This window comes from Nothoprocta perdicaria, unplaced genomic scaffold (assembly GCF_003342845.1).
Source record: "Nothoprocta perdicaria isolate Ctin4 unplaced genomic scaffold, notPer1 scaffold_165, whole genome shotgun sequence".
NCBI classification, from domain to species: domain Eukaryota; kingdom Metazoa; phylum Chordata; class Aves; order Tinamiformes; family Tinamidae; genus Nothoprocta; species Nothoprocta perdicaria.
In genome coordinates, this window is record NW_020454816.1 from 826,740 (window position 1) to 854,379 (window position 27,640).

Consider the following 27,640-nt stretch of genomic DNA (forward strand, 5'->3'; position numbering starts at 1 on the left):
CAGCACAAACTGTTTAAGTTCCTATTATTATTTTTTCATAGCATGTTTTCCCCAGCCTGGTTCATTTTCACTGAATTCAACTAAGGAATGGATTGCTTAAGCATTTGTGCAGGCAGAATTGTAGGTAAGGAGAAAGGCACTCATTTCCTACAAGAAGGGGTGCTGAGTGGCTGGAAGCTCATCTGCAGCCAAAACAGCATGTGTGTTAGCAGCCTCAGAACAAATACTAAACACTGTTCATAATCTATGCAAACCATTATCATTAATAAAGTAAAAAAACAGTATAGAATGATCTTTGACTATTTTGCCTAATCCAGTTAAAAGCTGCCTGAGGCTTAGCCCTTAAAGCAAATATGATCCATATTATAAATTGTCACTGAGGTTAATTACACTTCCTGCATAGTGACTGCAAGGAAGGATTTGCCTGGTCTGCCTGCTAACAGCTCTCTATTACATCCTCATTGTTAGTGCAAAGGTAGCATCTAATGTTACTCCTCTGTCATTAGGAGTCCTATCTCCTAAGCAGCCTGACATCTTTCATCCATGATGTAGTTTGATTTGGCAAATAAGCGAGGATTACACTTGTCTTATCTCACTGTGGCTTCATTTTGCTTAGATCTAGTAGATTGCTTTTTCTGGCAAATAGATTTGTTGTTACCAAAACACCCTGTTTGCAGCAAAGTTACCGGAGTGGTAGGCAGGGCTCTGCCTGGGTTGCTCTGGAGCAAGGGAGCCTGAAATCATGTTCTCAACYAAGGACGCACCTTGTTTTGCAGGACTCTAAGATCTACAGTTGATCCCAAAACTAGATGCACAACTTTGAGGTTGTGGTATATATGATCTCTGGCTGCCTCACAGGCCCCACATCTCTTACMTGGTTTGTGTCTCAGACCTCAAATGAACAGACTGAAAATTGAGAACTGGCACTGCAGCCAGGGCTAAACCCTTTTATTGCTTGCAAGGACACTGGGGCAGGTGTTTCTAATGATGTCTGTGGAGATGAACATGCAGCAGGTATTCAGCAGCTGGTCTTTAGTATCTTCAACTACATTTAGGAATTATTTCTTTTTATTCAAAGCATCAGAAGACTTCTAATCAGAAATCTTCTAATTCCTGCACAAGTTTTATTATGACAAAGGGAGAAGAAGAGGTAGCACACTGTGACCTCTTTAAGGTTGACTGTGCTTGGGCTGGGCTGGGAGTAGTCTTTAAGACCTGACTTTACATTTAAACAAGAACAAGTAATTGCAGTGTCACGGAACATCATGTCCACAATGCATGTGAATAGCTGAATCACAGTAGGAAGCACACCTGAGAAACGAATAACCAACCAAGCATCTTCACAGATAAAACTACCCAGAAGTTTTGAAGCACAAAGTCTCCTTTCAAACAGCATCAGTCAGTAAATATGTTTGTAAAGTAGATAAGTCTGTGAAGAGCAGAAGTTAGAACTACTTACTACAGAACTACCCTCGTTAGAACTAGCAGTTTAAGTATTTCTTTATTAATATAAGTTGAAACAAACAACCCAAACAAACCAACCAACCCAAAACAGATGCCTCGAAGCCCTTCTCCTTGAAAACTATTTGCCATATCAGTAAAATACATGAGTAGTTGCATTACCTTCAGCGGAGGAGTGCAGCTGCTGCTCATATCAACAGCACAGCCACATTTCTATGAAGTTACATTTCCACACTAGACTGATGGGCAGTAGCTCCAGAAACATATTGAAATAGCTGGTTATCAAAGTCCATTCATCCTGAAAAAATATAAAAATCCATATACAGCTAAAAAGAGTATCTCTGTATACATACTCTATATGTGTGTGTGTTCGTGTGTGTGTATAATGTTACGTATACCTTTCCACAACTTCTTGAGCAGCAGGTTCATCACTGCAGCTGATGTGTCAAGCCAGTGGGAGAATCACAGAAAGCTCAGTAACCTACACAGTCTGGGAAGCCACGGGAGAAGACGCTTCAGCCTGTGAAGAACTGGCATGCTGATAGCATTTTTCAATACATATAGGCTGAGCATGGTATTTCATTGACAGCAGCATAAGAAGCACCAAGCCACAACTGCAACTTGTTGTATATTTGCCAACTTCCCTTTATTATTTGAGAGGGAAGAGATAGCTAGGAAGGTCAAACAAAATGCTGAGTGACAGCAGTTGCTTTCTACTGTCTGCTGTTGTTCAGTTACGTCAATCTCCTAGGTATAATTTGCATAGCTTTCCCCTAGTTTGCTCTGTAGGTCCACAATGGAACATCWTCTACGCCAACACAAAACAAATCCATTTTCCCCTTATTTTGGTAAGCTCCACCACACTCCACAGGAACTATATTCCTGTGTATTTTTTTATATCACTGCTGAATCCAAGACTTAAGAGTACTGACTCAACGTGTTGCTTACTCATCACGAGCACTTCTCTGTGTAGGAAACGCTGCTGGCCCTGGACTTATAGGGCATATTACGACCCACATACTGGGCTGGGATTCTTGAAAGGATTGTAAAATGCTGAGGGCAAGGATTAACAGCTCAAGCCTTACCATGTGCCTGCCTTTAGAGGAACTTAGAGTTGTGGCAATAGCATACCAGCAGAAGGTCATTTGACTTGTTTACTGAGAAACTACCTAGGTTTTGGCTTTCAAGTCGAAACTTACCGTAATGCATACAGAAATATGTATGCATGTATATTCATGGCTGCTTCTATAGAGAAAAAATTCTAAACATAAAACAAACAAACAAAAATCAGCAAGACTGTAGAAAATATTGCAGTCATCTTCTGACCAATTAGTCTGTGAAAAAATAGAGTGATTTCTGGAATTCCAGATGATTGCCAGTGCTTAGCTCTAGCAGGGAATCTGTAGGGACAACTTCTACTTAGTGGCAGTTACTTTGCATAATAGCAGCCAATTATAGCAATTTGGTTCCTCAGGCATGCAAATTTTGTTGCCTAGACATAAGTCGTTTTCCTTTCCGACATTATGTGAATAATGTATTACATTTCTGAGGCAAACTACACAAGTTAAAATTCTAAGGTGAGATCTGAAGGCATGAAAAGAATGCTACACACAAGTCCAGACACACACACACACTTCTATATAAATGCTTTATTAAAAATGCTTTTGAGGCATCCTGTAACAAAATGGTATCCATTTACATTAAAAAAAATCAAGATAAAGTGTTATCTATTACAATACATTAATATTTTTCCATTGTTCTAAAAGTCTGGTCAATGCACAACTGTGAACAGTTAAACTTGCTTTCCATGTATGCTGCAGGCTATCCAGTTTGAGAAATTACTGTTATATCAACATAGTGCTTGCTTGATTGAAGTCATGGTTTGAAAAAAAGAAAAAGTTATACAAGTTTTAGAATTTTGTTTGTGGCTATAGCACAGTGTACGAAAAATAAGCATTACTTCTAAAATTTACACAAGGGCAAGCCTTTAACAAAAAAACACATACACACACACATATATGCATATATATATACACACACACACACACACATATATATATATATATATTTATTCAGGGAAGAACTTGTTTTCCCTACATGAATTGATTTGCCTATGTAAAACAAACAGAATTTGACCCTGTATCTGGAATGGAAAACAGTAAGATCGGATTGCATGGGCAAAGAAAGTTCCATAATGTTTTGTTTTCTCTTCAGTTTCAACATGACTGTTACGCCTGTCATGTTGCCAGCCTGCTTCTCAACCATATTCTCCATGGGGTTGAAAGATCAATATTTAGCCCATGTACATAACATTATTAGAAAAAACCAAGGAGGACATATACCCTTTGAGTGCTGCTTGTTACTCACTACATACTACTTGTATTATAGGCACTGGTGGAGTATTGCAGACTTCGGTGTCTCAGAATAGATTTATCTAAAGAAGAAATTGTCAAACATGCCTAGTGTAGACAACCCATGTCAGCAAGAAGGGGTATTAAGAGATATGACCACATTCATGTTAGGGCTTGAGACAGATTATAGCAATATGTACCATGTCAGAAAGTTTCAGGCCTAAAGGGAAACACTAACTTTCCAAGGATTTCTAAAGAGCGTGGTTGGGAGTATTACATCTTTCAGAAGTCTTCACACTACGGTTCTTGTTACAAATCCTGAAATTTTGTGTGGAGCTGCCAAATACATGTGGAGTGTTTGTGATCTGTGCAAGTGTAATGGGTAACAAGCGTAGGGCTGTCAGAAGATAGAACGCAATGCAGGTCCCAGAGACAACAGGATAATGTTCTGTGGGCAGATAATTAGCGTTAACTCTTACAAATACCCATACTTTGCTGTCTTGCAATCCTCTTTTTTTTTTTTTTTTTTTTTAAATTAAACCTCTGTCCCCTCCCTATTATACAGGGTGTTATTTGTACTGATGCTGCTGTAAAAATGGGTGTTAAACTGGTTGAGCACCGAGTTGCTATAGCCAAGATGGCTGGAGGGCATGGAATTGGACCACTCTCCCACAGCGTGGCTGGGGATATTAGAGAGTGGGGAATAAGAATTAAAGCCTACCACGTTCTGTCCCATTTTGTCAATGGGTTCAGTGTTTAGTCCCAAAGGCACCGATCGACTCACTGAATTAGAGCTGTTAACATACGCAGTCATACTGGAGAGGAAATTACTGAGGCAGGGACTGTTGGAGGATGGAGGTGGCGATCGCTTCTCAGGTGAATTGTCAGCCCCAGCTGATGAGTTCTCCAAGATATCCGGATGCTCTATAGCTTTGGGGCTGCCAGTCAGGCCACCATCCTCAGATTTCTCAGAGGCAAGAGAGGCAGCACTGTTCCCAATGTCAGATTTCCTCTTCCTCTTTCTGCGAAAGTTTCCATTGTCAAACATCTTCTCACAGTTTGGGTCCAGAGTCCAGTAATTCCCTTTTCCTGTCAAAAGGGACAAAACAGGCTTAGTTTAAAGATATACACAGACAGTGAAGAGCAGTTTTCTAGTATTTGATAATAGTATTTGATAATACGTTTCTCATAACTTCTTCAAAGAAACATTAGAATTGCAAGAGAAAAAGCTTCTTAATTGCACAAGTCTTTTGAATTCAAAGCAGCCTTTAAAGTGTTGGGCCGAATCTTGCACTTCCATCACAGCACAGAACCAACACAGGCAAAACTTAAAGCACCCCAGGGGAGTATTTTTTTTTGAGTAAAAGTTTTAAGCGTATAGCCAGTCCAATGAATTGATAGGAGAGAGTGACCACACCATATTCTATACTACTCCTCACTCAGGGGTTTGCAAGAGCATCATGATGAGACAGAACAAGACTGTCAACTCTTTGTGGCATAGTAATTGAACTGTTCTTAAAGTTTTCAATGCTCCTATTGATAGAAAACAATAAATAAAGGAACAATCTGGCAGCAAACTGGCCAAACTGTTAGAAACAGAAGAGCTGGGATTCTAGACAAAGCACTACTGAAAACAAACAAGAGCATACTAGTCATGAGAACTGCTCTTGAATCCCTAAAGCTACTGAACTTCAAAGACATATCTGATTTTGTCTTATCCTCTTTCCATTAATTCCTAATCAAGTTAGAGATTAGTCGTATGCATTATACCACATGAGTTTTGAATGGGCCTTGCTCAGCCTGATCCAACACTTGCTGTGTTCTCAGCACCTGGATCCCTTCTCAGAAAGACCTCAGACAGTAAAGGATCCCCTTCCTTGATCCTTGATCCCCTTCCACAGATTTATTAGCAGCATAGATGCAGAGCCCACGTTTACACGGCTGCCTTTCAGTACAGCACTCTGAAAACAGAGGAGCTACTATGGACATGCCCTGGTTCTGACCTCTTTTGTGCCTTTACTGTGAATTAGGGATTTTAAAATATATCAAGTTTAGATGGAGGAAAACTCTACCTGGATCATCTTCATCTCGTGGCACCTTCTTGAAACAGTCATTGAGCGACAAGTTGTGCCGTATGGAGTTCTGCCATCCAGCCTTGCTTTTGTTATAGAACGGGAAGTTGTCGGCCACGTACTGGTAGATCTGACTGAGAGTCAGCCGCTTCTCAGGCGCCCCATGGATAGCCATGGCAATTAACGCAGAATAGGAGTAAGGTGGTCTAACCAACTTCATCAGCTCTTCCTGGGATGGGAGAGGAAGCCAGCCAAGGTCAGGTCCTCCCAAGCCATGCATGTTAGGCAGAAGCTGCCTTTGCATCCCATAAGACTGAGGAATGAAGGGACTGGCATTGGAGCCCGGGAGGTACGGCGGTGGGGTAATGGAAGGTCCATTTAGCCAGAGGTAAGGATTGGGAGTGGTGTTGTAGTCCGTTGTCTCAAAGGTGGTAGGTCGTTGTGGGCTTGGGATATTCTGTGGATGGAAAAAGTTCTCATAGTAGATATTCATCTCTGGAGGTTCTTGACCGATATTTGGAAATTGTGGGCTGCAGCGTGGCGGGGAGTGCGCTTGTGGATCGAAGGAGCTCATGTTCTCAGAGGCAGCTGCGTGCGTTACAACACACCTGCACGAGTCCTCCTTTCCGAGGCAGGTGCATCACCTGTGCCCTTCCCTGCGTACTTATGCACCTGTAAATGTTTCGGCTCGTGCTGCAGGCTCCACCCCGAAGCGCTGAGTGGCTGCAGATGAGGCCGATATCCTTTTTGGAATGCTGGCAGCCCCAGCAAGTCATAGCTGTCACACAGACCAAATGTGAAAGTTGCAACGCTTTATCTTTTCAAATGAATGAAGGAATTTTCCACCAATATAATGCACATAAAGAAAGTCTAAAGTGCCTTGAAGTTAAAAGCCCTGATCTGAGATCCTCCCCTTTCTACCTTTTCTATCTTTCTTATTTAAGGAGATGTGCCCTGCTGCTAGTAAAAAAGGCAAAAGCTATGGTCATTCTTCAATGAAACAGTAGGCATGCATATTACTTTTTTTTTTTTTTTTTACTAAATACCTTTTTCTTTCTGTAATTTTAATTGCAGACTTGCTTGTACTTCCCCCTAGGCAATCATAGTACTGCAGCCAAATTCTGCAACAGGTTACTCACGTGAGTAATTTTACTGATTTAAATGGAATTACTTGCTAAAGTAAGGATTAATCTTGTGATAAAGATTTTTTCAAGCTTAATTATCAAACCTTTCATTAGAGCTGTAATTTTTTTTCAACAAGAAAAAACTTTAGACCTTTCATGACTTCCCTTGACTGGCAACCTATACTTACCAAGGGGGAAAAACAAAAGCACATCCTCACTGATGTGTGTATTGGAATGGGGATGGCTCTTAGACTGTGTAAGTGCATAGGATTAAATGTGTAGTTGCAGTTCTCTTCAGACAAAAGCTGTGACATTTGCATACTTTTTTTATATGCAAGGTACATACATTTGAAACTACACTCAGCTAAAGTAATCAATGCAGTTAAAGAAAATGCTTAGGTCCTCATGTGACAAGAAGGGCTTTAAGACAGCACTACTCCCCTGACTTCTGCAGAAGCTTAAATTTTCACCTGCAGATTTGAATTCATGGCTATCCCAAGAAATTAAGGCTTTGCTTTGTCATACATTCATCACCTCACTGAATCTTCTGTGCTGCAGCATCACCACCAAGATTTACCTCCTCCCCCAGTGCTGGAGTGATTCACCAACATAATGTTTGTATTGTTGTTGTTTTGACAGATAACAACAAATGTCACTAGCATTACAGCTGAAATATGGAGTACTGAAAGACACAGCTAGCCAACTTGCCAGCTCAGACCTCTGAAGCTGCTATTTAATAAATCCATGCTTTCACTTCACAGAAACTTATCTGCAGTATAAGGAAAAGTATATAGATATATCTTCAAGGTACATTTGTAGTACTGCTAATAAACACCAGTAGTTATAGAAGAATCAATGGGACAAATGTTTAGGAAATGATCAAATGAATAAAAAGTCATTTTTTTAAAAAGAAACCAACACCCAGGGTATTGTATAAAAAGAAACTATGACAAATCTTGATCCTCTGAACGAATTACAGTTTTGCTGAAAAAGACACCCCCCTCCCCCCCCCCCCCGAAAAAAAGGGTAATTTATTAAAACAAGGTTTGCTTATTCCAAGAAGGAAAAATTCAGCTCACTGCAACAGAGACTTTGATAACTGGCATCTAAATGCTTATTCCCTGATAAGCAATGCTCTGTATGCTCATTCACAATTAAAATACATTGAAGTGGTGCTAGGTAAATACATGCTTTAAAAAAATATGACGGGCTTTACAAAGAACAAAAAAAAAAAAATCACTTCTGCAACCCGAGTGTGCAGTGGTTGTAAGCTTTATGAAGTTTTGGTGCAGCACCTCCCAGTCAGGTCCGCCCCTCACTAGCAGACTTACCTTGATGTGACATTTTAGCAAAGTATGACACAGGGCTAGCAGGGAGGGCACCGGGGTAAGGAAGGGCACGTACTGCTATTAGCACAGTGAAATATGAAGGCTTCTGCCTGTGTCTCAGGAAGAGGGTGCAAAGGTCTGATCCCTCCCTGGCATATGGGTGCTGGCACCGTATCTAACAGAGACACAATCCGATCAGCGGCTTTTTTCTTCCAAGTGGCTGTGCCCGATCTGCTCGGGAACATAAAACACCACCAGTAAAAGTGGTACTTTATTAGTCCTGTAGGCACACCTTACTGCCCGAGAATCACTGCAGCAACTTCGCTAGCCCTCAGGTACAGATGCTGCTTATGCAGGCAAAATACAGCAAAGAAAGAATAAACTGCTCAAGCTGTGATTGCTCTGAACAATACTGCTCTGAAGGGCAGCTACATCCAGTTAGAACTAATGTATCACCACTGAGATGATTGGGTTTGGTAGGGGTGGATGGAGAAAGTAGCCAAGCTAGAAGTGGGGAAAGGAAAAGAAAAAACAGTGAGGTTTCCATAGAAAAAAAAATGGTAATGGGTGATTTATTGGCAAAACTATACAGACAGATTATACTTGGGGCTGAGAAAATAATAAAAAAAAAGCATTAGTTGCAAAGAACGCTATGTATTGGGTTCGGTGAGGTCTTTGTGGGCAGGATGCACACCATGTTTTAATGCTTTTTACTAAAACATGATACTCTACAGCTCTGTATGTGTAGACATCTCTGTATCTCTATTACCTGACTTGTAACCAAAGACTGTCATCAGCTGTTATGTTAAATGAAGACTTGTCCCTATGGATTTATAAAGTGGAGCTCCAAATTGTGCAGGATTAAGGCCAAGCCTCCTGCAGAACCATTCTTCTCCACAGGTCTTTAAGTCAGCTCCCACATACCCCTCTCCAGCAAACAATAATGTCTCTCATACCAGCTGTCTTGTTACAAATGACATTATTTCCTAAAATCTTGGGTGATGAAATATTCCATTTAATTTCATTTTAAAAATGGGATATCCTAGCACTCTCACTCCTGATCCCTATTCCTGGGAAAGGTGTGTATGGAAGCCAACAACACACAGCAGAAAGCAGAAACATGTGGTCAGCAAGCGAAACAGTAATATAGGGAACTCTCTATAGGCTTTTGAAATACTTAGGTTGAGATGCTCACAAATCTAGTTTACAAAATGGATCTTGTGAAATGATAAAGCAAAATAAAGCACAGCACTTTCTGGTATCAGAAGCACCTGCAGATCTTAATTTTGTTTCACAGTGTGACTAGAACTTAGATCAAAAACACYACAGCTGCATGCTGTGAAGGACCAAACAGCACAAAGCTATTCTGATTGCTCAAAAAGGTTCAAAATTTGAATTTTTTAAAAATCTTGTTCCTCAAATAGCGAGTAAAATGAATCTTGCACCATGCACTTCAGCTAATTAGACAAAAATTATATTCATTGATCACATTAGATCCAGTTCATAATATGTATTTCTAGATACACAAATCTATTTTTATATATGCATTGCCAATGCACAAATCTATTTTTAATGAATATGGAGCCCGATGCTCTACTATCAATATTGCATATAATTCCAATCCTGTTATATGACTACAGTTTAATATTTGATTTGACTGAAGAAAAGATCATATAGGCTATTTGTATGGCAACAAAAACAGCGGTAAAAGAGGAGGGATTAATCTCCTACTCACTACAGCAAGCAACCCAGCTTTTTGGCAAACAATTCAGATAATACATTCAAAAACAGGGGTATCCCTCCATGAGATATTCACACATGAAAACAAATGCCAGTGAAGTACTTGTAAAGACCTTTTTCCCTTATTCCAATAATATTCTGTCCACTGTATGCACAAAATAGATGTGACCATCAGAAGAAACGAGTTGAAGCAGGTGAAGCAATGCCATCTCAAGGTCATTATAAAAGCTTGGGAAATACAAAATACACTATTGCAAAACAAGGGAACTAAGAGCTTCATTTCCAGAAATGCAGGTTGAACATTAAATTAATGGAAAAAGAAATATCCTTTGGACCACTGCCATTAATATCACAATGTCAGAATGCCCTTACACTTTTTAGATATTTCATACCAATTCCACTGTGCATTTTAAACCCTTTATAACTAGGGTTTTAGAAGACTGCATAACCTCATGAGTGCTAGTAGCCGCTTTCTGATTATAACAAGTTTGATAAGAGCAGTCATAGCTCTTGCTTCAACAAAGGCCTTGCCATCATCTCTCCAACATATAATATGGTAGAAGGGATTACAGGTGTCCTGATTTGTGACAGCAGTAGGAAATCTGGAGCCTCCATTCCACTGCCTGTGGCTCCCTCGGGATCTGCTGCCAAGAAACAGAGCCACACTCACTCTCTGAGGGAGGAACACTGACCTTGGTCCAAACCTTGGAGAGACTCTACAAGGATTTCCTCTCACTGTCACACTCAAAGCCATCTCTCCAACAGAGGAAAGCAGTGCACCTAGAGACGCTCTCTAGAATCAGTATTATTCTCTGCTGCTACTAGCTTCCTAACAGCTGAAATGCTTGTTCCAGATTATCTGCATATTCTTGTATACCTACTACTCTACATATTTGCTTATAACAAACATAAAAATTAATGAGGTGTTGTATGAATATTGACTGTATTTACTAAGGAAATTAACCTGTACATCTTTCCAAAATCCTTCAAAGTTAAACTGCTGTGCCCTTCACAGAAATAATTTCAACGAAGAAAAAGATAGTAACATGCTAATACTTTTGTTGCCAGATTTCAGTATTGACTTACTTGCTTGCACAGATAAATCTGTGCCTCTCCCTCCACAACTGAAACAAAGATTTTGTTGAAAAGACATTTTAGAACCAGGACTTTTCAGTACACTGCTACATGTAAATGCAGTAAACTACTCTGTGAACACACCCAGTCATAGATAAACTTCAGGCTAATTTAATAAGGATTTGCCTGCAGGAAATTAAGATCATCCAACTTCTGATGAGGTGGCTTAGAGCATTCATTGTCCTTGCACTTCCAGTTAATTCATTCTAGTTTTTCTAATGTCTGTGTAGACAGATCTTCAGTTTCTGTTGTCTTATACAGACACGGTGCTGCAACCACTTACCTCCCCCTTGTGACAACGTTTGAAAGTGCATTGAACTAATMTGGATCAGCCCTAGAGAGATCTTGTCAGTATATGTATTTTACTCTGATAACTGTCAGCTGAGCAACATTATATTGGTCTAGACTTGGGATCTGTAAAACTAAACAACAGTATATATAAGCCTTCCTCACTTTCAAGTGCTTTTGAAATTCTGTAGATGATTCTGGTATGTTTAGAAACTTCCAACATGTTTCTTTTAGGTTTCTTCTGGCTTACCTTTGCTAATATTGATTTGTAATAGAACTATTTATTATCCGCAAAAGCTGCCCAAATGCAGTTGTTAACAAAGACTCCGCAGATTCAAGTTTTAGCTTAACCCTGAGCATGCGTTACTGCTGCTGAGTGTGCCAAAGCACCACTAAAGCACTGCCGAGACCATCAAAGCAACTGAATTCATATACAGACTCTGCATTCCTGCACATTTGCACAATCAGGACATGTAACCCTATCATGCTTTATTGCATGATAAAATGCAGCCTGCCTGCCTAAAAGAGCTGCTTATCATCACTAGTCAGGGTTACTTTCTCTTGTATAAACACATGGGAGCAAACATTCTTGGCAAAATCTTACCTTAAAATCTCTGTAAAACATGCTGGGTTTTAGCCTTAACAAAATTACAGGAGCAGTACAAGATTCCTACTGCTTCTTAAGGCAAAGTTTCCTCCTTGGTTGCAGGCCTGACAACTCAGGGCATAGATACCTTAAATTACTCCTTTCTTATCCCCATTCCATTTCCTGTGCCTTTTCCATCATAATCACACTTAACTCCACTGTATCAATATCAGCAACCATCTACCATCAGCTGAACTGATTCATTCAAATAAACCAGCAGGCCTATGAAGAGTTATTTGTGGAGCAGACTGCTCATACCTTCTCACAATAGTCTGTCAGTAATGAAAGTTGAACAGCAATGTGCATTATTTGGTATATAGAGTTGTGGCATATACTAATACTCATGTAACACAAATCGTATCTGTTAAGGCAGAATTACTCTCACAGTGGCCATCTAATTCTGGGATCAGTTGTATGAAATGTCAGTCATGGCACAGTAAGGTTTTCTTCTATGCTGGAAGACAAAAAAAAGACAAATAGGAATGCTGTCCAGAAAACTAATCAAACTGTCCTACCGACTTTAAGAACATAGTTAGATTTATCCAACATTTTAAAGTTTATGAGATGCATGGCTTAGCTTGGGTTTGTTTGCAGAACAATTATTCCTTTATAGTGTTAATCTTTAGCACACGCTGTATCACAACAGCAAATCAGAAGACAAAATTACAGACTGAGTCAATAAAGAATAACCCCTCCAGTCACCCCAGAGCAGTAAATCCTGCCAATGCTGAAGTCCTTAGAACTGTGGGCAGCCCCAGTAATGTTGCTCAATGTCCTCTCCCGAAAAGACCTTGGGAGGAAGTAGGAACTTGGTTCTGGAAAGAGAAAAGTGGGTAGCTAAGTACTCGTGGTTACTTTAAAGTACCCAGGAGTGGGGATGACTGCGAACTTGCTTCATGGAGGCCTCCATATTCCTTTAATGTAATGAGATGGAAATACTCRCTCTCCAAAAGCTAATGAGAAAAAGGATCATTAAATGGTTAATATTTCCTTCCTTCTTAGAAGTTATTAAAGAAGGGAGGATGAGGAGAAATAGGGCAGAAGACAATTTGGCTTTAAATTGGCTGAGTTTTGTAGGTTTCTATATGAGAAACATCCTGTGTCTTTGTAAGTACATATAATTCTTGACTCTATTGTCTGGATAATGGATCCTTGCTATTGCTGTTTTAAACAGAATGCCCTAGGCCTTCTCTCTATTTTCATCTGTGTTTTCTTTCTTTCATTAGCTAGTGGCTTGACTTTAYAATCATCTATATTAATAGATGATTCCTATTGAGGTCAGCATATATGGAACCAGTTTCTAGGACAATTTTTTATCTGTTAATTAACATTACACTGAAGCTGGAACAAAAGAAATGGACTTGGGGTATTCTCATGACAATTAACCTCAAATCCTTAAATGGAAGAGCAAATTTAGAAATTTATGTGATCGGATGGCTTTAAATATAAATATCGGACCTGGCTTAAAGTAGAAGCCAGTTTTACTGGCAAACAAAACTGCCTTGTCCCTTACCTTGCTATTTTATAAAGCATTTCTCATTTGAAAGGGCTCTCTCATAAGCAGGGTGAGAGACTTCATATGTGGGAGCTTCCCTGGCTTTTTGGTGATTTAAATGACATCACTGTATCAAAGGGATTTCCACTGCTCTGACTTGCATTGAAATGAAAAAAAAAAAACTTGATAAGGAGCCAGACATGATGCAGCTGCTGTAAACACCTTGAGTCGGAACCTGCATGTTTGCAAGCACAGGCAAACACTCAGGCATTTATCCCAGTTCAAAGCAGGAATTTAGGCTTATTAGTACAATCAGCGTAAAATTGCATCATGACTCTGGGTACAAATTCTGCTGTGTGATTTACAGTTGCTGAATCAATTAAGAGATTTCATATTCCAACTGATGAAGTCAAATATTCCAGGTGCTCTCCACTTCACCAGTAGTTTCCCTGTCATCATTCCAGAAGTGCTTTCTTGCAGGATTCCTGGCATTTACATTCAGCTCTGACTCTGCTCTGCTGGTCCCAACGAAGCAAGCAGCAATAAACCTGCATTTGCACTTGGCTATACGTTAGGACAAAGAAAGCAACTCACACCCCGAATCTCCCTGCCATAGAAATTTCAGGAATTTTACTAACACGGCAGCATTAACCCGTCCATTCAGTGTCCATTCTACTGCAAGCCAGAATATGTGCTAGGCACCGGTCTTTGCTTTTTTGCCAAACCAGGTTAGAAACGGCTCCTCAGCTAAGTTTTATAGTGAAATGGCTGATGCCTGAAAACACTAAGGTAGAATACAGCAGTTAGTACTAAAAACTCCCAGCACTGTCTGACTAGCTTATGCTTTCCAAACTGACTGTTATTCCCTGAAAATCTCTTTATATTTGTAAAACTGTGGAATCAAATTTCCCCTGCATTTCAAATCCCACATGGAAAATGAATTATTCCACCATGTAAATTCTAATGACTTTTCTTCATACGTTAGGATGAAGCCGAATTCCTTAGTGATAAACATGAAGAAATTGGCCACATCTGAAACTGTCATTCTCTTTAACTTTACTTAAGTTAGAGTTCATATGATGCATTACAGATGCATCCAGGAAGATCTACTCACATGTTACACTGCTGTAAGTTGTTTGRTGTCACCTTGCAATAAATATAAACATGCTAGAAAAGGAGAAGACAGTTACACTTTGAAATCCTGTACTTTTAAAACCTTGAGGAACTCTCAGACCTTTCTTTTACTGAGGCAAGCGTACAGTCTCCCAGGACACATAATGATAATCCTGCCATAATGAGTCTATAAAGACAGATCAGGGACTAGATCAGTCATTGGAAAAAAAAAAGATAAGGGAGTAGATTGAATATATCAGGGAGAACTGGAGAAAAAGCCAAAAGCCAGGCCAAACAGTAGCAACAAGGAGAATGGAAAACACAGACTCAGAGATGACTAATGTGTTTGCAGACTGCATATTCAATAACTGATATGGCACTCCTTACTCATCCAAAACTTACATTGTCTAACAGAAAACAAACTACAGAATGCCTGTGTTACAGATGAAAAGTTCCCTGTCAAGCAGTACCTGCAGCAAATACACAGGTGTATTATAGTAATTCTCAGGTCAAGAGCAAAAGCACTCTGGGGTACACAAAAACTTGAATAAAACACTTTTTCCCATTAGATTCTCCATGTCAGAAGCCTGACCCTTACGGATAGTCTGTACATCTTCCTAAAGATCAGCTCGCCCCCTTCCCCTCCCCCTTTTCTTTAAAAAAAATATATTTTAACAATATCAAACTTGCCAAAAACATGAACAATAAATTCATAAGTTCATAATGAGGACTTGGAAAGTATCACTACATAGGGAAAATGGGGGTAAATGGACTACCTAAGCTAGTGGAAGATAATTAATTGCCAATCCAAAATTGTGCTGKCAAAAAGACTGCAAATCTGTGATAYTGGACAACCAATATGATTTTRCTTATGCTTGACTGGCTTAGTGTAGATCTACATCCTTCATCAAAAATTATGCTAAAATCAAAAGCAAAATAAGTCTGAACCTTGCATTTGGTGGGTAGGCACTCAACTTGACACCAAACTTCATCTGGACATTGCACTCCTGCCATCCTTCTGTTTGTTCATGGACTCTTCCTTCCCCTCTGTTCTTCTCTTCTGAAGCACAGTAATTATAGTTCTCATAACTGCTTGACCTGAAACACTTATATTCCATTTTCAGATGAAAGCATAGCTACAAGATACAATAGACAAAAGGCAGCCTTTAACAGTTATCTTTACATAGAAAAAACAGTAGCTAAATCTTCCTGTCCTYACTCTTTCCTAGTAAAACCAAATTATTTCTTTCCAAATATCTTTTATCATAAAAATATTTCTTCAATTTATCTGCAAATAATACTGCAGGACAACTTGGGCACCCTCCCCTACTTCTCCCAGATTAGCAAAATGTAAAACACACACCTCAACCATTTACTTTGTTCTGCTCACACCTACTGTGTTAACTGAATTTGGGTTTTGTTGGTTTGCTTTCGAAAAGTCTTGTTCTTCCTCTGTGTTTCCTCAGAAACAGTATTAMGTTGCTTTGAAAAGAAATGAAGCAGAAAAAAATCTGCTGATATCCATGCCAACAAACCATCATTAATTAAACTGGACCCTTTGGTTTTGAGATCTATGGTTCTTTCAGTGAAAAGGACTTCTCTGTCTAAAAYTAATCCTTCAGAATTTTCATAAAAAACCCACCAACTACTAATCATTTCTATTGAAAACCAGATTCACAGTAGTCGCTTGCAAAGAGGGACTAAATTTATTGAATAAATTACTCCTGCTGAATGCAAACTCTTTAGAAAAATACACAGGTTTTAGCCCTATTCTCTTCCCTGCATCCATAAAAATGATAACAAGGTCAATCTCCCATCTGCCACCTTATACATGGTCACATTTTATTCAATSAATAAATATCACAGATACCTGAAAAATATAGAGGTGAGAGAATCTAATTATTCACATCAAGAACCCCTTTTTGGCCAGTACTTTTCTTTAGAAAGAACTGGCAGGTTATCAGAAAATGACAGTTGCTGACCTTGCTATCTAGTTTCATGCTGATAAGGCATTATCTTCCAGCTCTATCTCATGAGTATCAATTACATTTGGAGAGCACTATATATGGATTCATAGAAATACATATGTTGCCAGTAAGATACTACTAATATATTATCACACCTAGAGATTCCACTGAGAAATTTTCAAGGCAAATACAAGAAACTTTAAACATTTTATTGACGAACAGTAGAAAATGCTGGATGTGATATCAACTTGTACATGAGTAAAGAAACTTTTGCACGTGATTTCGATATAGCAGTTGCTGCTCTGAAAAGAACTCAGAAATACAGTGTCAGTGTCACAGACATCACTCTTCAAAGATTTGATCATCTACAGCAGTGTGGTAGGGACAGCAGCCCAACGGGAGCCCTGGAAAACCCGGCGGTGCCAGGGACTACATTCTCAGYGGCTATTTCGTGCTGAGCTGCCTGTTGCCTTGACTACACTGCCAACAGTAGCTTAAAGCTAGCCTGGGTCTATCTATACAAGCTGCACAAAATGGTAACTTCTGTGCAGCCTGGAAAGCACTGCATATTAACTTATATGTTAAGCACTGCAGATGGCCCTTTAACATCAATCTTTGCCAGCATGAGTTTTATCACCAGGGAGCACACAATGTCCTTTGACTTGTGTAATAAAGAGGCTCAATAAACTTTTGTTCCATATCCTGGTTGGCACATCCTGTAGTATTTTCTTTAAATGCTATTAGTCTGTATCCCTCTATCTATATCACAAGTAACTGTTATCAGAGCCCATGAATACAGTCGTTTGTATTCTCTACTAGCTATCTACAGTATCAGTGCTTTTCTCTACAGTAGACAGTCATATAAAAAAAGGAGATATAGATATAGATTTATGTSATTATTTTTGGTTGCAAATGGTTTTGGACATTCACAGATCCGTAGAAGATTTGAAATGGTGCTCCAGAGAAGAGTGCTTTCCGTCTTCCAGAACTTTGGAAATGCGCTGGGGGAAAAAAAAAAAAATTAAAAAAAGGAAAAGTGCCATAGGTTAAAATGACTACTGTATTGTGTTCACTAACATGTATATTTATTACTAAGCTTGTATCCTTTATCTGTGACTAGAGATCAGATCTGCAGCCTGGACCAAAACCTGGACATCTGATAGAGAAATTTGCAGGATAATTTCTCTATTCTGTAAAACCATGAACCTGTATTTAAATCTGTTCCCATGATTCTACTCATATGGAATCACTATAGAAAAAATATTTTAAACCTTATTCAGACCTTTTTCAGACTTGTAAAAAAGGTCATTTTGTCCTAAGGTAGGTTTAAATGCGGTAAGATCATGCTAAAAAGCTGTTACTCCTGCGTCTTARAAGAACAAGTATGGGATAAATTCAGAACAAGTGAAACCCTACAGACAAGGGTTTCAAACCCTACAAGTAAGGATATCTGAATGCAGAATTTCCTAATTATATTCTCCTGGAAGGTGACAATCTGCGTTTTTTGAAATTCTACAGAAATAAATGAATAAAAGTGAAACCTCCCCTCCCTTCCCCTTTTTAATTTCCAGAGAAGTCACTAAAAGGTTTACTAAATAAAAAACTGTTCTAGGCCACATTACTGGCTTTACCATAAACCAGCTTCTCCTTGGAARCACATCTGGCAGCAGGAGCCGACTTGCACAGCGCATGCTTTGCTGTGCCCCCCTCACTGTGATGCTAGTGCTAACCACCCAATATAATTAAATCAAACAACAAATAATTACTTTCCTCTTCTGCTAATAAGCGTTAYGTAAATCGAATAATGAAAATCGGCTGGTCAAATGAGACCTCTTGTGGTATGGATACAAAACTGCACATCTGAGCCTTCCTGCATTGAACAGACTAAGGCACACATCTTTAAAACAAAAAGGACAGCAGGAGACAAATATATAACCCYAGCAAGCTTCCACTCCTCAGAAGAAAAAGTTTGACTTATGGGGCTTGTGGCATTTTAAAACCATGTCATTTTATTTTATAGTCTATAATTCTTACAGAAGCAATACTGACTTTTCCCCATAAACACACACAACTTACCATTGTTTTAAATAGCTGGTTCACTTTCTTTTTTTTCATATTTTTCTTGTCACCATCTGAGGTGGAAGGGAACACAGGCTGACTGAGCCTGTGTGACGCAATCGTTTCATCGGGCGCCGCAGGGCTCACTGACATAGTTAATCCTGGGAAGAGAAAGAKATTGGGTGCACAAAACAAAACTGAGGAAGGAGAGGCAAAGGAAGCGTGTGGGAAAGCTGAGTTCAAAATAATGGGCTACTGCAATTACCAGAGAGAAATGAGAGTTCGTAACCTAATCATATCCTCAGAATACAAAAATAAGAAAAGAATCCCCATGACATCAATCAAACCTAATTACATGGAAACTGCATCATGAAAAATATGAACCTATCTGAACAAAGGAAAAATAAAGACACACATAGCTGAAAAGGAAGCTGGCAATGATACTCTAGGGGGRAACCACTGTTTTGTTGTGCTAAATGCCTGTTACAGGCATTTGGATACCTAGGGACAGTGACAGGGATAGATGAAGTGCAGGCTAAGAAGTGGGATGTTCTAGGATTAGGAGGAGGTGGTAAAGGAAAATGAAACAGATAGTGTTTTCTGTGTATATTCTGGCCTAGAAATGAAGTGCAACCTCAGTTACACTTCTAGGAATACTTCTGGCACTGGTATGTACCAGGCCACACAACATGATGAAGCAGTAACCACAGTGCAGCCTTACATGTCTGCACTAAAACTAAAGACACAGAGGCAGGCCAGCCACCTGCTGCTGCTTGCAGCAAATCCATTGCTGCTTCACCCATCTTGCCAGCCAGCTGTGCAGCGCCCTCAGCCTCCTACCTGTGATAGTAGGCATGGAGCGACTGACAAAGCTCATTTGTTTGAGGACAGATGTTTTCTGAGGGGCTGCTACATGCTCCGAGAGATTGGTGTCACTCATGAACTCGTATTTCCGTGACAACTGTTCCATAAAAAAAAAAAAAAGTCATTCATGATGAACCGAGTCAAATTAACAAATGTGAGCTAATATCAAAGAGCTAATAGTGAAGTTGTGGTTCTACTTAATGCAAGCAATTCTTCCTGCTGAAGCGTGCCTTCCAGAAAACATTCACCAAGGTGAACAGACTAGTGCAGAGGCTTTCAATGTCCTGCTCAAAACTTCCTGGACTGGAGAAATTAGATTTTGGTGCCCAAACAGCCACCAGTCACACCATTCTGTGAGCTGCTAGCTCAGGTGAAATGCAAACAGGCTCAGACTTTGGAAAACCTCATCATCTTCTGAAGMCCCGTTAACCATTGTGGAGAAATACAAATCAGGCAATTTGCATCATTAAGGATCTGTTAAGGAGTCTATACTCCCTGGTTTTATGAGCAGAAAGAACTAGCACAGGCTGAGGTCATGCCTCCAGCTAAAGGTAATGTGCTATTAAAAACAGAGTGTGCRTTAACCTAATAGGGAACTTAAACCTACAGTACAATCTGAGACACACATACATTTTACAAATGATTCAGTTTTTCATACCCGAGACATTAATTAATATTATCCCTCTGTTGAAGGGGGAGAAAAACATTATACTTAAATGTTTGTATTCACAGATTAAAGTCTTTCTTTCCACTTGTTTTTAAAGACCTGACAACAGGAGAATGAACTGCAGCTTTCTGTGGGCTGTTCTTTACAAGTAGATGTAAAAATTTAAATTTACCCCTTATTTGTAGCCTCATCCATTAAGATAACAAATAAAGTAATTTTATTTGGCCTGGCTATATTCCTTACTGATATTTAGTTTACTGAGCAGCACTGCATGAAACAAAAATATAATGCACATAGCACCTATTTCTGATCCAAATGCAAGCGAGGCTACCCACACAGAAAGCTCAAAATCTATGTATTGCTTTTTCACTTGTTGCTATTTTAAACTATCCTTTCATTGTTTCTTCTAGGAAACCTTCATACCTGAAGGTTTATGCAAATCTGATAGGAGAGGGTAGCAGGAAATTTGAGCTTGGAAGCTAGAAGCAACTATGTTTTATTGTTGAATTCATGTAGCCCTGTGAAAGACAGTTATTGATTGTCACAGTTTTGTGCTCAGGTAGCCTAACATGACTTTGTCCAAAGTCTCAGCTTTGCGTGCTTCCCAGGGGCTGCCAAACAGAGATGCTTTGTAGTGAGATCTAAACATCTCCTGAGGCTCAAGGCAAGCAATTGGCAACAGGAACAACACCTTGCCAGTCCTGGATTATGCTCTAACCGCAAGCTAAATCACCAATGCAAAAACTTGTGGTAATCAAACTGGTTTTGCAAACAGTAAACAGTGTTTGTCTCTCTCCCCTCTAATTCAGTCATCTGTTATTGCTTGGCATTTATATTTAGATGAGGTTTGTCTATCATGAAGAAAAAAATTCAGATTTTCATTAGCGAATTCTCTTTTTATAAATAAAATTGCCTTCTAAGGTATAAGAAATGACTATGTAAGTTACATAAATCTATCTGCTGATCTAGGAGTATGACAAAGTCACTCAGATTCCTTATGCACCATGACAGTACGGTGCTTCAGAGGACCAGTCTGGCACCATTTCAGGAATATTGTATCCAGTCTTGCAATTTCCAGCTGCCTGTCCCAAAGCAAAGTAGAGATGAAGAGAACTCATCAAGTTTTGGATGAGTATCCTGGCTGTAAAGAGATGCCATGAAATGTCAGTGCAAGAAATTAATTACTTCTCAACAGGAAAGCCTGCTGAGCCTTCCCAATGTAGTACTCCATTTCAGTCAAACAAGATTCAGAATTATGCAACTTCAGAGCTTCGTTTCTGATTTTTTTTTTCCCCCTCCACTGATTTATCTCCTCCTCAGTATCTTTATCTTGCAAATCCCATTCATGGCAGGGCAGATGGCCTCGGTATCCTGCACATTTTGTTTTATAAAAGAGTAACAAGTTTTCCACTACACCAGATTTCTGTGTAATTTGTTTTCCTTTTCCTATGTAAGAGTAAACATGCTCATGTTTTAGGAATCAAGAAATACTGCTGTAAGTCAGTAACATACACTTTTCACGTCAGAGTTGGAAATATCGGGTACCGTTTTCTCATCAGCAAACACCACGCTGCTTCTTTTTGTTCTTTTTTTGGACCTTCTCATTTTTACCTCAGGGTGAGGGTTACTTGGCAAAGTATTCTCCTCTGATTCTGATTTTACTGGCTTTGATAGCACTGCTTCCAGTTCAAAGCTGCAAGGACAAAAGAAAAACGATAAAAATTGCTAAGTGATACTTTTAAAAGTCATGGGTATTCTGATGTCATTTCCCTGGGAAATAAAAATGCAGGTCATCCTTTCCTTAGGCTTCCTTTTTTTTTTTTTTTTTTTTTTTAATGCAGCCGTGCATACTGAACTTGCAAAAAGTATATGATGTCCTTCGGCTGGTAACTAGGTACTAAAAAGATGCCTTCAGGAGGTATTATACTATCTTAAAATGTTACGAAGAATGTATATTAATCTGAAGTGCAAATCAAATCCTTTTTTAAAGATTTGTGCATTAGCTCAAGGACATCTRAAGTAAAAAGGGTCAGAGCTCACATGGGAATTTTATGGGGAGCAGTGGTAGGGCTGAAAGCAAACCAAGCAGAAAAATGCTAATTCATTTTAAAGCTGCRTTCACTCATAAATGAATTTGCACAAAACAAAGCTTTGTACTTTTTAAGTAGTATTGCAATAATAAAATTTAAAACCCGCTTGGATGCAGCCCTGTGCCACGTGCTCTAGGTGACCCTGCATGAGCAGGGGGGTTGGACTCGATGACCTCTGAGGTCCCTTCCAACCTTCGGCATTCTATGATTCTATGAAAATTTCTGTTACTGTTTACAGTAATAAAATTACTGTTACTTTCTGTTACTTCCAATAAAACAGGACAGAGTAAAAAAAATGTATTATCATCACAGTTGTATTAACTTCATAACTGACCTTTCTGAAGCAATTTTGTTTGGAGTACTGCAGTCTGAATTCATGGAAGCCAGTGAAATAACCGACAACTGGCGATAGGATCTCAGCATTGATCTTGGCCGTCCTACTCTCTTGTCATCGAAATCTGGCTACAAGATGGAAAAGAAAAGCGTGGTCCATGAACAAAGTCTGTGTGAAACTCATTTCATCTCTTCTCAGTAGATTCTGAGATAGCACAGATGTTTTAACATATGGCATGAGAGAAGTTACTCATCACTATTAATTACAGTGATTTTGTTTCTTCTGAGTGGATATACTCTTTCTCTAAGACCTCAACCTGAATGCTGTAGTGAAGAGATTTAGTGCTAAATAAACCACAATTAACAATTTTCTTAAGTAAACAAATAAACCAGTGCTTGCTAATCCCATTTGGTATAGACATGCGGCTGGCCATTACTGGGCAAATCACTTTAGTCAGTCCTTGCTCCAAAACAATAATTACACATTCCTTTTCAGCTCACAACCTTCTGCCATGCCTGTCCTTTAATATTGCCTTTTTTCTTTATATGTTTGCAGGTGGATGGATGAAGTTCATCTTTTCCTAATAGTGAGACAGTAAGAACAAGTCTGTAAAAACAGCAGGTCACCATATACCTGGATTGGACATGACCCTATGTGCTGCAGCATCACTCTACTTCTGCAATGGAAGAAAAAAAAGTGATTTTTGACTTCTAATCTCCTTTAGCAGGTAAATTGGATACCATAACGCAAATAGGATATTTGCATCATTGATCTTAATATCAAAAGTTTGATATTAATGGTTATTCACACTTTATCATTTGCTATTAAATTAACTGAACCAGTTTGATTTGAGATTTCCAGACATTTGCCTCTTCCTCTGGCCATTAAGGCAGGAGCAAGGCTAACATTTCTCAGCCAGTTCTGCACCCATTCTCTTTCTGAGGGCTGCGTGTAGAATTATACTGTGCAGAAAGTTGGGCTCTCTTCTTCCTCCATGCAAGATTTTCCCTGGCTTGAGAATAACTGGCAGGAGGAGGCAGGCTCAACCCAGGGAAAATCATCAGTCTCATAAAAGGAGGCAAGTTCTGAGTGTTTCCCACTGTATACTGCTTCTCCAGCTTACTTCTGTTCCTCTCCTGTAAACATACGAATGAATGTTTTTGGAAACATGCTATAATAAAACACACAGCTACGTTTTCTCTTGAATATCCAGAAAACAATCAAAATATGGATATCACTTCATATGCCAAGTTCCTAAATCATGGTTTCTGATAAAGTCATTTTTTTTTTAACTAACATTTTCATCTCCAGCAGATGACTGGGAAACATTCATAGTTTCAATAGTTCTTTGCAAGTATTTTGCAGAGTTTACATGAAATGAGAATCTCTGCTCCCATGAATATATAGACCCATCTGTTAAGACTCTACTTTTATTCTTTTATAAATAAAACAAACTCATGGTAGCCAACAGAAAGAATACTAACTACATAAGGTAAATCAGAAGTAGTGGTACTTTTTCCTGCCTCTCCTATGCACAATTTAAATATTGCTATTCACCAACTTTATTAATTTATAAGAAGCTTCTTGAGCCAAGATTTTTCATGCCATCACAAATCTTTGAATAAAACTGCATTTTGCAAGAACTCGTTCCACTGCTATGTAACATAAATTTTGCAACATTCAGAAAGACTATGAAAGATGCTCTWTGTCAAAGCTTTAACCATCCTGACCACCCTGAGCATATCATCATAAAATCTCAGAAATTAAATTAGACAGAAAAGCTCATCAACATTGAAAGCAGCAGCATAAAATAATTTCCAAAGCAACTGCTGTGCAATTCCAAAGAACAACTAACAACATCGCTCCTACTAGCTCGCACCAGCTGTCTGGAAGAACTTGTGCTTAGAAGCTCTTTCCCATATATTTCAGTTTAGTTTCAGCTAACATAGAAAAGATTAAATCCATGTTGCTTTGGAGCACAGTTTGAAATTTCTAGAGCACAGGAAGTTGTGGACATCCATTGCTGATCACACCTCTAAAAAACTGAAAACAATTTCAAAGAAGATAAACATGAGAATTTCTTTTTCCTTATTCTAACATGGAAATGAATTTCGATTTTAATAGAGATAGTGAAGTATTCCAGACCTTCCAGAACACTTACTAATTAAGAGACCTAATTTACTCTTTGGTGGTAAAACATAAATTTCACTACCTCCAGATCACAAAAACACCCACAAGTAACAAAAGTTGTGCTTTTGTTCACAGAAGAACACTAGTAAACAAAATGTAGGAGAAAGAAGGTAAAAGGGGAACGATACCAATTCTCTGGTTCCGTATTGTTTTTCCACTTTAACTTTTAAGTGCTTGAAACATTCCTCCATTCGGTCGTGGAAAGGACGAAGGTTATCAGAAACTCTTCTTTCATGAATTTTAATTCCAGCCCCGAGGAAAGGTATCTTGAATGGACCAAAAGGGGGAGGAAAAAAAAAAAAAAGAAAAGAAAAAAGAAAAAGAAAAAGAAAACTAAGTGAGAATATCAAACTGGGTCTGACAACCCCTCTAGCACCATTTGGAATATCTGCCAAGTCAACTGCAACACTGTGCCCGCTGGACAGATTTGTCAGCTGGTCTCACTGCTCCACGGGAGCTTTTAATTGCAGAGAAGCATCTTACTACAAATTTGGGAAGGGCTCTTGAAAAGTGGGCTTCCTCAGGAAAATTGTGGAGATGTGTGGGTGCCTCAAAGTAACTGTTTTGTTGCTCCTATCTATCCAAACGTTAATCCCTTATGAGATTAAAACACCACTTGAGAGTTTGCAAAAAATTGCCTGTCTCTAAAACATAGTGCTGGACTAATCCATCTGCTAATGAAGGTGCCTGCCATAACTCACTGGAAAGACAGGGATGAAAAATATCCAACTGGGCTACAGACAAGTGGTTTCAAACTCTTAATTTTACTTTAAAAATGCAGGATTCAGTTACTGTGGAAGGATTAAATCAGTTTACTGGGAGCTTAAGGACATGATGACTTAGACAGCTGCTGCAGTAATTTAACATGCTACTACTGCCTGGTTGCTGAATATGACCTCTCCTTTTCTCCCCTGTGTTATTCAGCTGTCTTCCTCTGTAATCTCCATATCTCTAAGTAAAAAAATCAGCCAAATAATGCTTTAGTACAAAAACAAGTCACGAACAAAGACTGTTTGCACTTTGCTCCATTTTACCCTTGTGCTTTCCTTTTCTTACAGCTCATCCTTCAGGCTGAGGCAAGTGACAAATAACCAGAAGAGGTAAGATTTCTGATATAGTATATTGGCTAAAAGGCACATGACCATATTTTTAAATAACTGAAAAAGTGGACACCTCCTCCCTTAAAGGGAGCACCTGATAAAAAAGGATTAGCAAAGGGTCTGTACAGACTGCTGCCACTCAAACCTCTTAAGAGCTCTTCTGTCAGAAGGAATGGCTTGCTTACCAAATTAAAAAAAATCATTAAAGACATCACATGATGCAGAACATATTCTCATAATAGTTTTTTTCTGMCCTCTCTCCTCTACAGGTCCTTTCACATCCTTGCTTTTACGTTATCATCTTTGTTATTCTATTAGCTGAATAATATTAAGTTAAAACAAATCTTACCTTGAAAGATGATGAATAAAACCTTTTTGTATGCTGCCTAAGTGTTAATGTTCATGGTCACACAGAGAAACTTTGTACTTCTGTCTCTCTCTCTCTCTCTCTCTCTCTCTCTCTCTCTCTCACACACACACACACACACACACACACACACATAAAGATACTTTATTACACTGCAATCTTTGAGGATGGTGATTTATGAGATTTATGTGATATACTTTCAGCTACACTTTTGCAAGTAACTTTCTTGGACAGCATTAACACAGCAAGAACCAGATTTCTAAGAAGAATCTTCTCTATCTCCTCCTCCCCCACTCCAAGGGGGGGTAATATAAATGACACAATCACCTAAATGACATTATGCTGTCCTGCTAGAAAGAAACAGAAAAAAGGAAGATTTGAGGAAGCCTCAGAGAACCACTGCCAGAAAGTGTTACCTGCCAAGCAATTAGATCTTTGAGTCTGTTCAGCTTTTCTTGATCCTCTGGATGGTCTCGGATATATTCATCTGTAAAGAAAGCCTGAGACAGGCATAAAAGTAAATCAGTCCTTTATTCCAACATAAAAAGAAACCAGTGGTGACCATAATACTGGCCATTAAATGGAGAAATATTTGCATGCCCCTCTACCAGGTGCTCTGAGTGATAATGCATTATTTTATCAACTGACAGCTGACATACTCTTTTTTTAGTTTTGTTAAGACATGTTCAGTGTTTGTCTCACATTTATGAGCTTGACCTCCTTACTGTTTCGTTTTTTTCAATTAGCATTGAACAATAAAGTGCACACATATTTGCAGTACCAACACTTACATTAATTATCATTTTAAGTAATAACCTAACATTAGCCAGCATGCTATAGAAGGAATCAGATACTGAAGGCATATTGATGGCCCTTTTCTGCCCAAAGTTTTTTTTTCCCCTACGTACATAATTCAAATTTGGTTATTTATCCATTACTGCCAAGTGTCTAAACAAATAATTATGATAAGCCTAGCATAAGCCATACCCCACCAGAACACGTGGTGCCCTCCGCATACATCCATGCCACGTGTCCAGCACACGCGCAGAGCACCCAGCACTCTGAGCCTCCCGAGCACGGCGGGCAGAAGTAACAGGCCTCTACAGCTGGGAGGGTAACATTCACTTGCATCATCATCTTTAATAAATAAGATGCAAAGAAGTTTTTAATATTTCTTCCCACACAAACAAATTTTTAACGAGGCTGCCTTGCAGACAAGCTTTTTATACTTCAGTTCCTCAAGCTATTCCA

At 39.0% G+C, this 27,640-nt stretch overlaps 2 protein-coding genes across 3 annotated transcripts in view; both read right to left on the minus strand.

The window, feature by feature from the left end:
- Positions 1 to 4,347: 4,347 nt before the first annotated feature.
- On the minus strand, positions 4,348 to 6,458 carry FOXI1 (forkhead box I1). Of its 2 annotated transcripts, none has more exons than XM_026035701.1 (2): positions 5,885 to 6,458; positions 4,348 to 4,901 (listed from the first exon to the last, which is right to left on the minus strand). In XM_026035701.1, exons 1-2 carry the CDS (start codon positions 6,456 to 6,458, stop codon positions 4,348 to 4,350), a joined length of 1,128 nt encoding a protein of 375 aa, XP_025891486.1. The 2 variants fall into 2 exon arrangements, with proteins under 2 accessions (XP_025891486.1, XP_025891488.1); XM_026035703.1 differs by having other exon boundaries at positions 4,348 to 4,591; positions 5,833 to 6,458.
- Positions 6,459 to 17,298: 10,840 nt separating this feature from the next.
- Positions 17,299 to 27,640, minus strand: part of DOCK2 (dedicator of cytokinesis 2) — a 133,341-nt gene continuing 122,999 nt past the window's right edge. Inside the window, exons 46-52 of the mRNA XM_026035679.1 lie at positions 26,806 to 26,889; positions 25,051 to 25,188; positions 22,733 to 22,860; positions 21,821 to 22,001; positions 19,618 to 19,738; positions 18,796 to 18,938; positions 17,299 to 17,720 (exon numbers count right to left, since the gene is read on the minus strand). Coding sequence (XP_025891464.1) covers positions 17,646 to 17,720; positions 18,796 to 18,938; positions 19,618 to 19,738; positions 21,821 to 22,001; positions 22,733 to 22,860; positions 25,051 to 25,188; positions 26,806 to 26,889 — 870 coding nt within the window. The 3' untranslated portion in view covers positions 17,299 to 17,645. The remainder of the gene's footprint in view (positions 17,721 to 18,795; positions 18,939 to 19,617; positions 19,739 to 21,820; positions 22,002 to 22,732; positions 22,861 to 25,050; positions 25,189 to 26,805; positions 26,890 to 27,640) is intronic.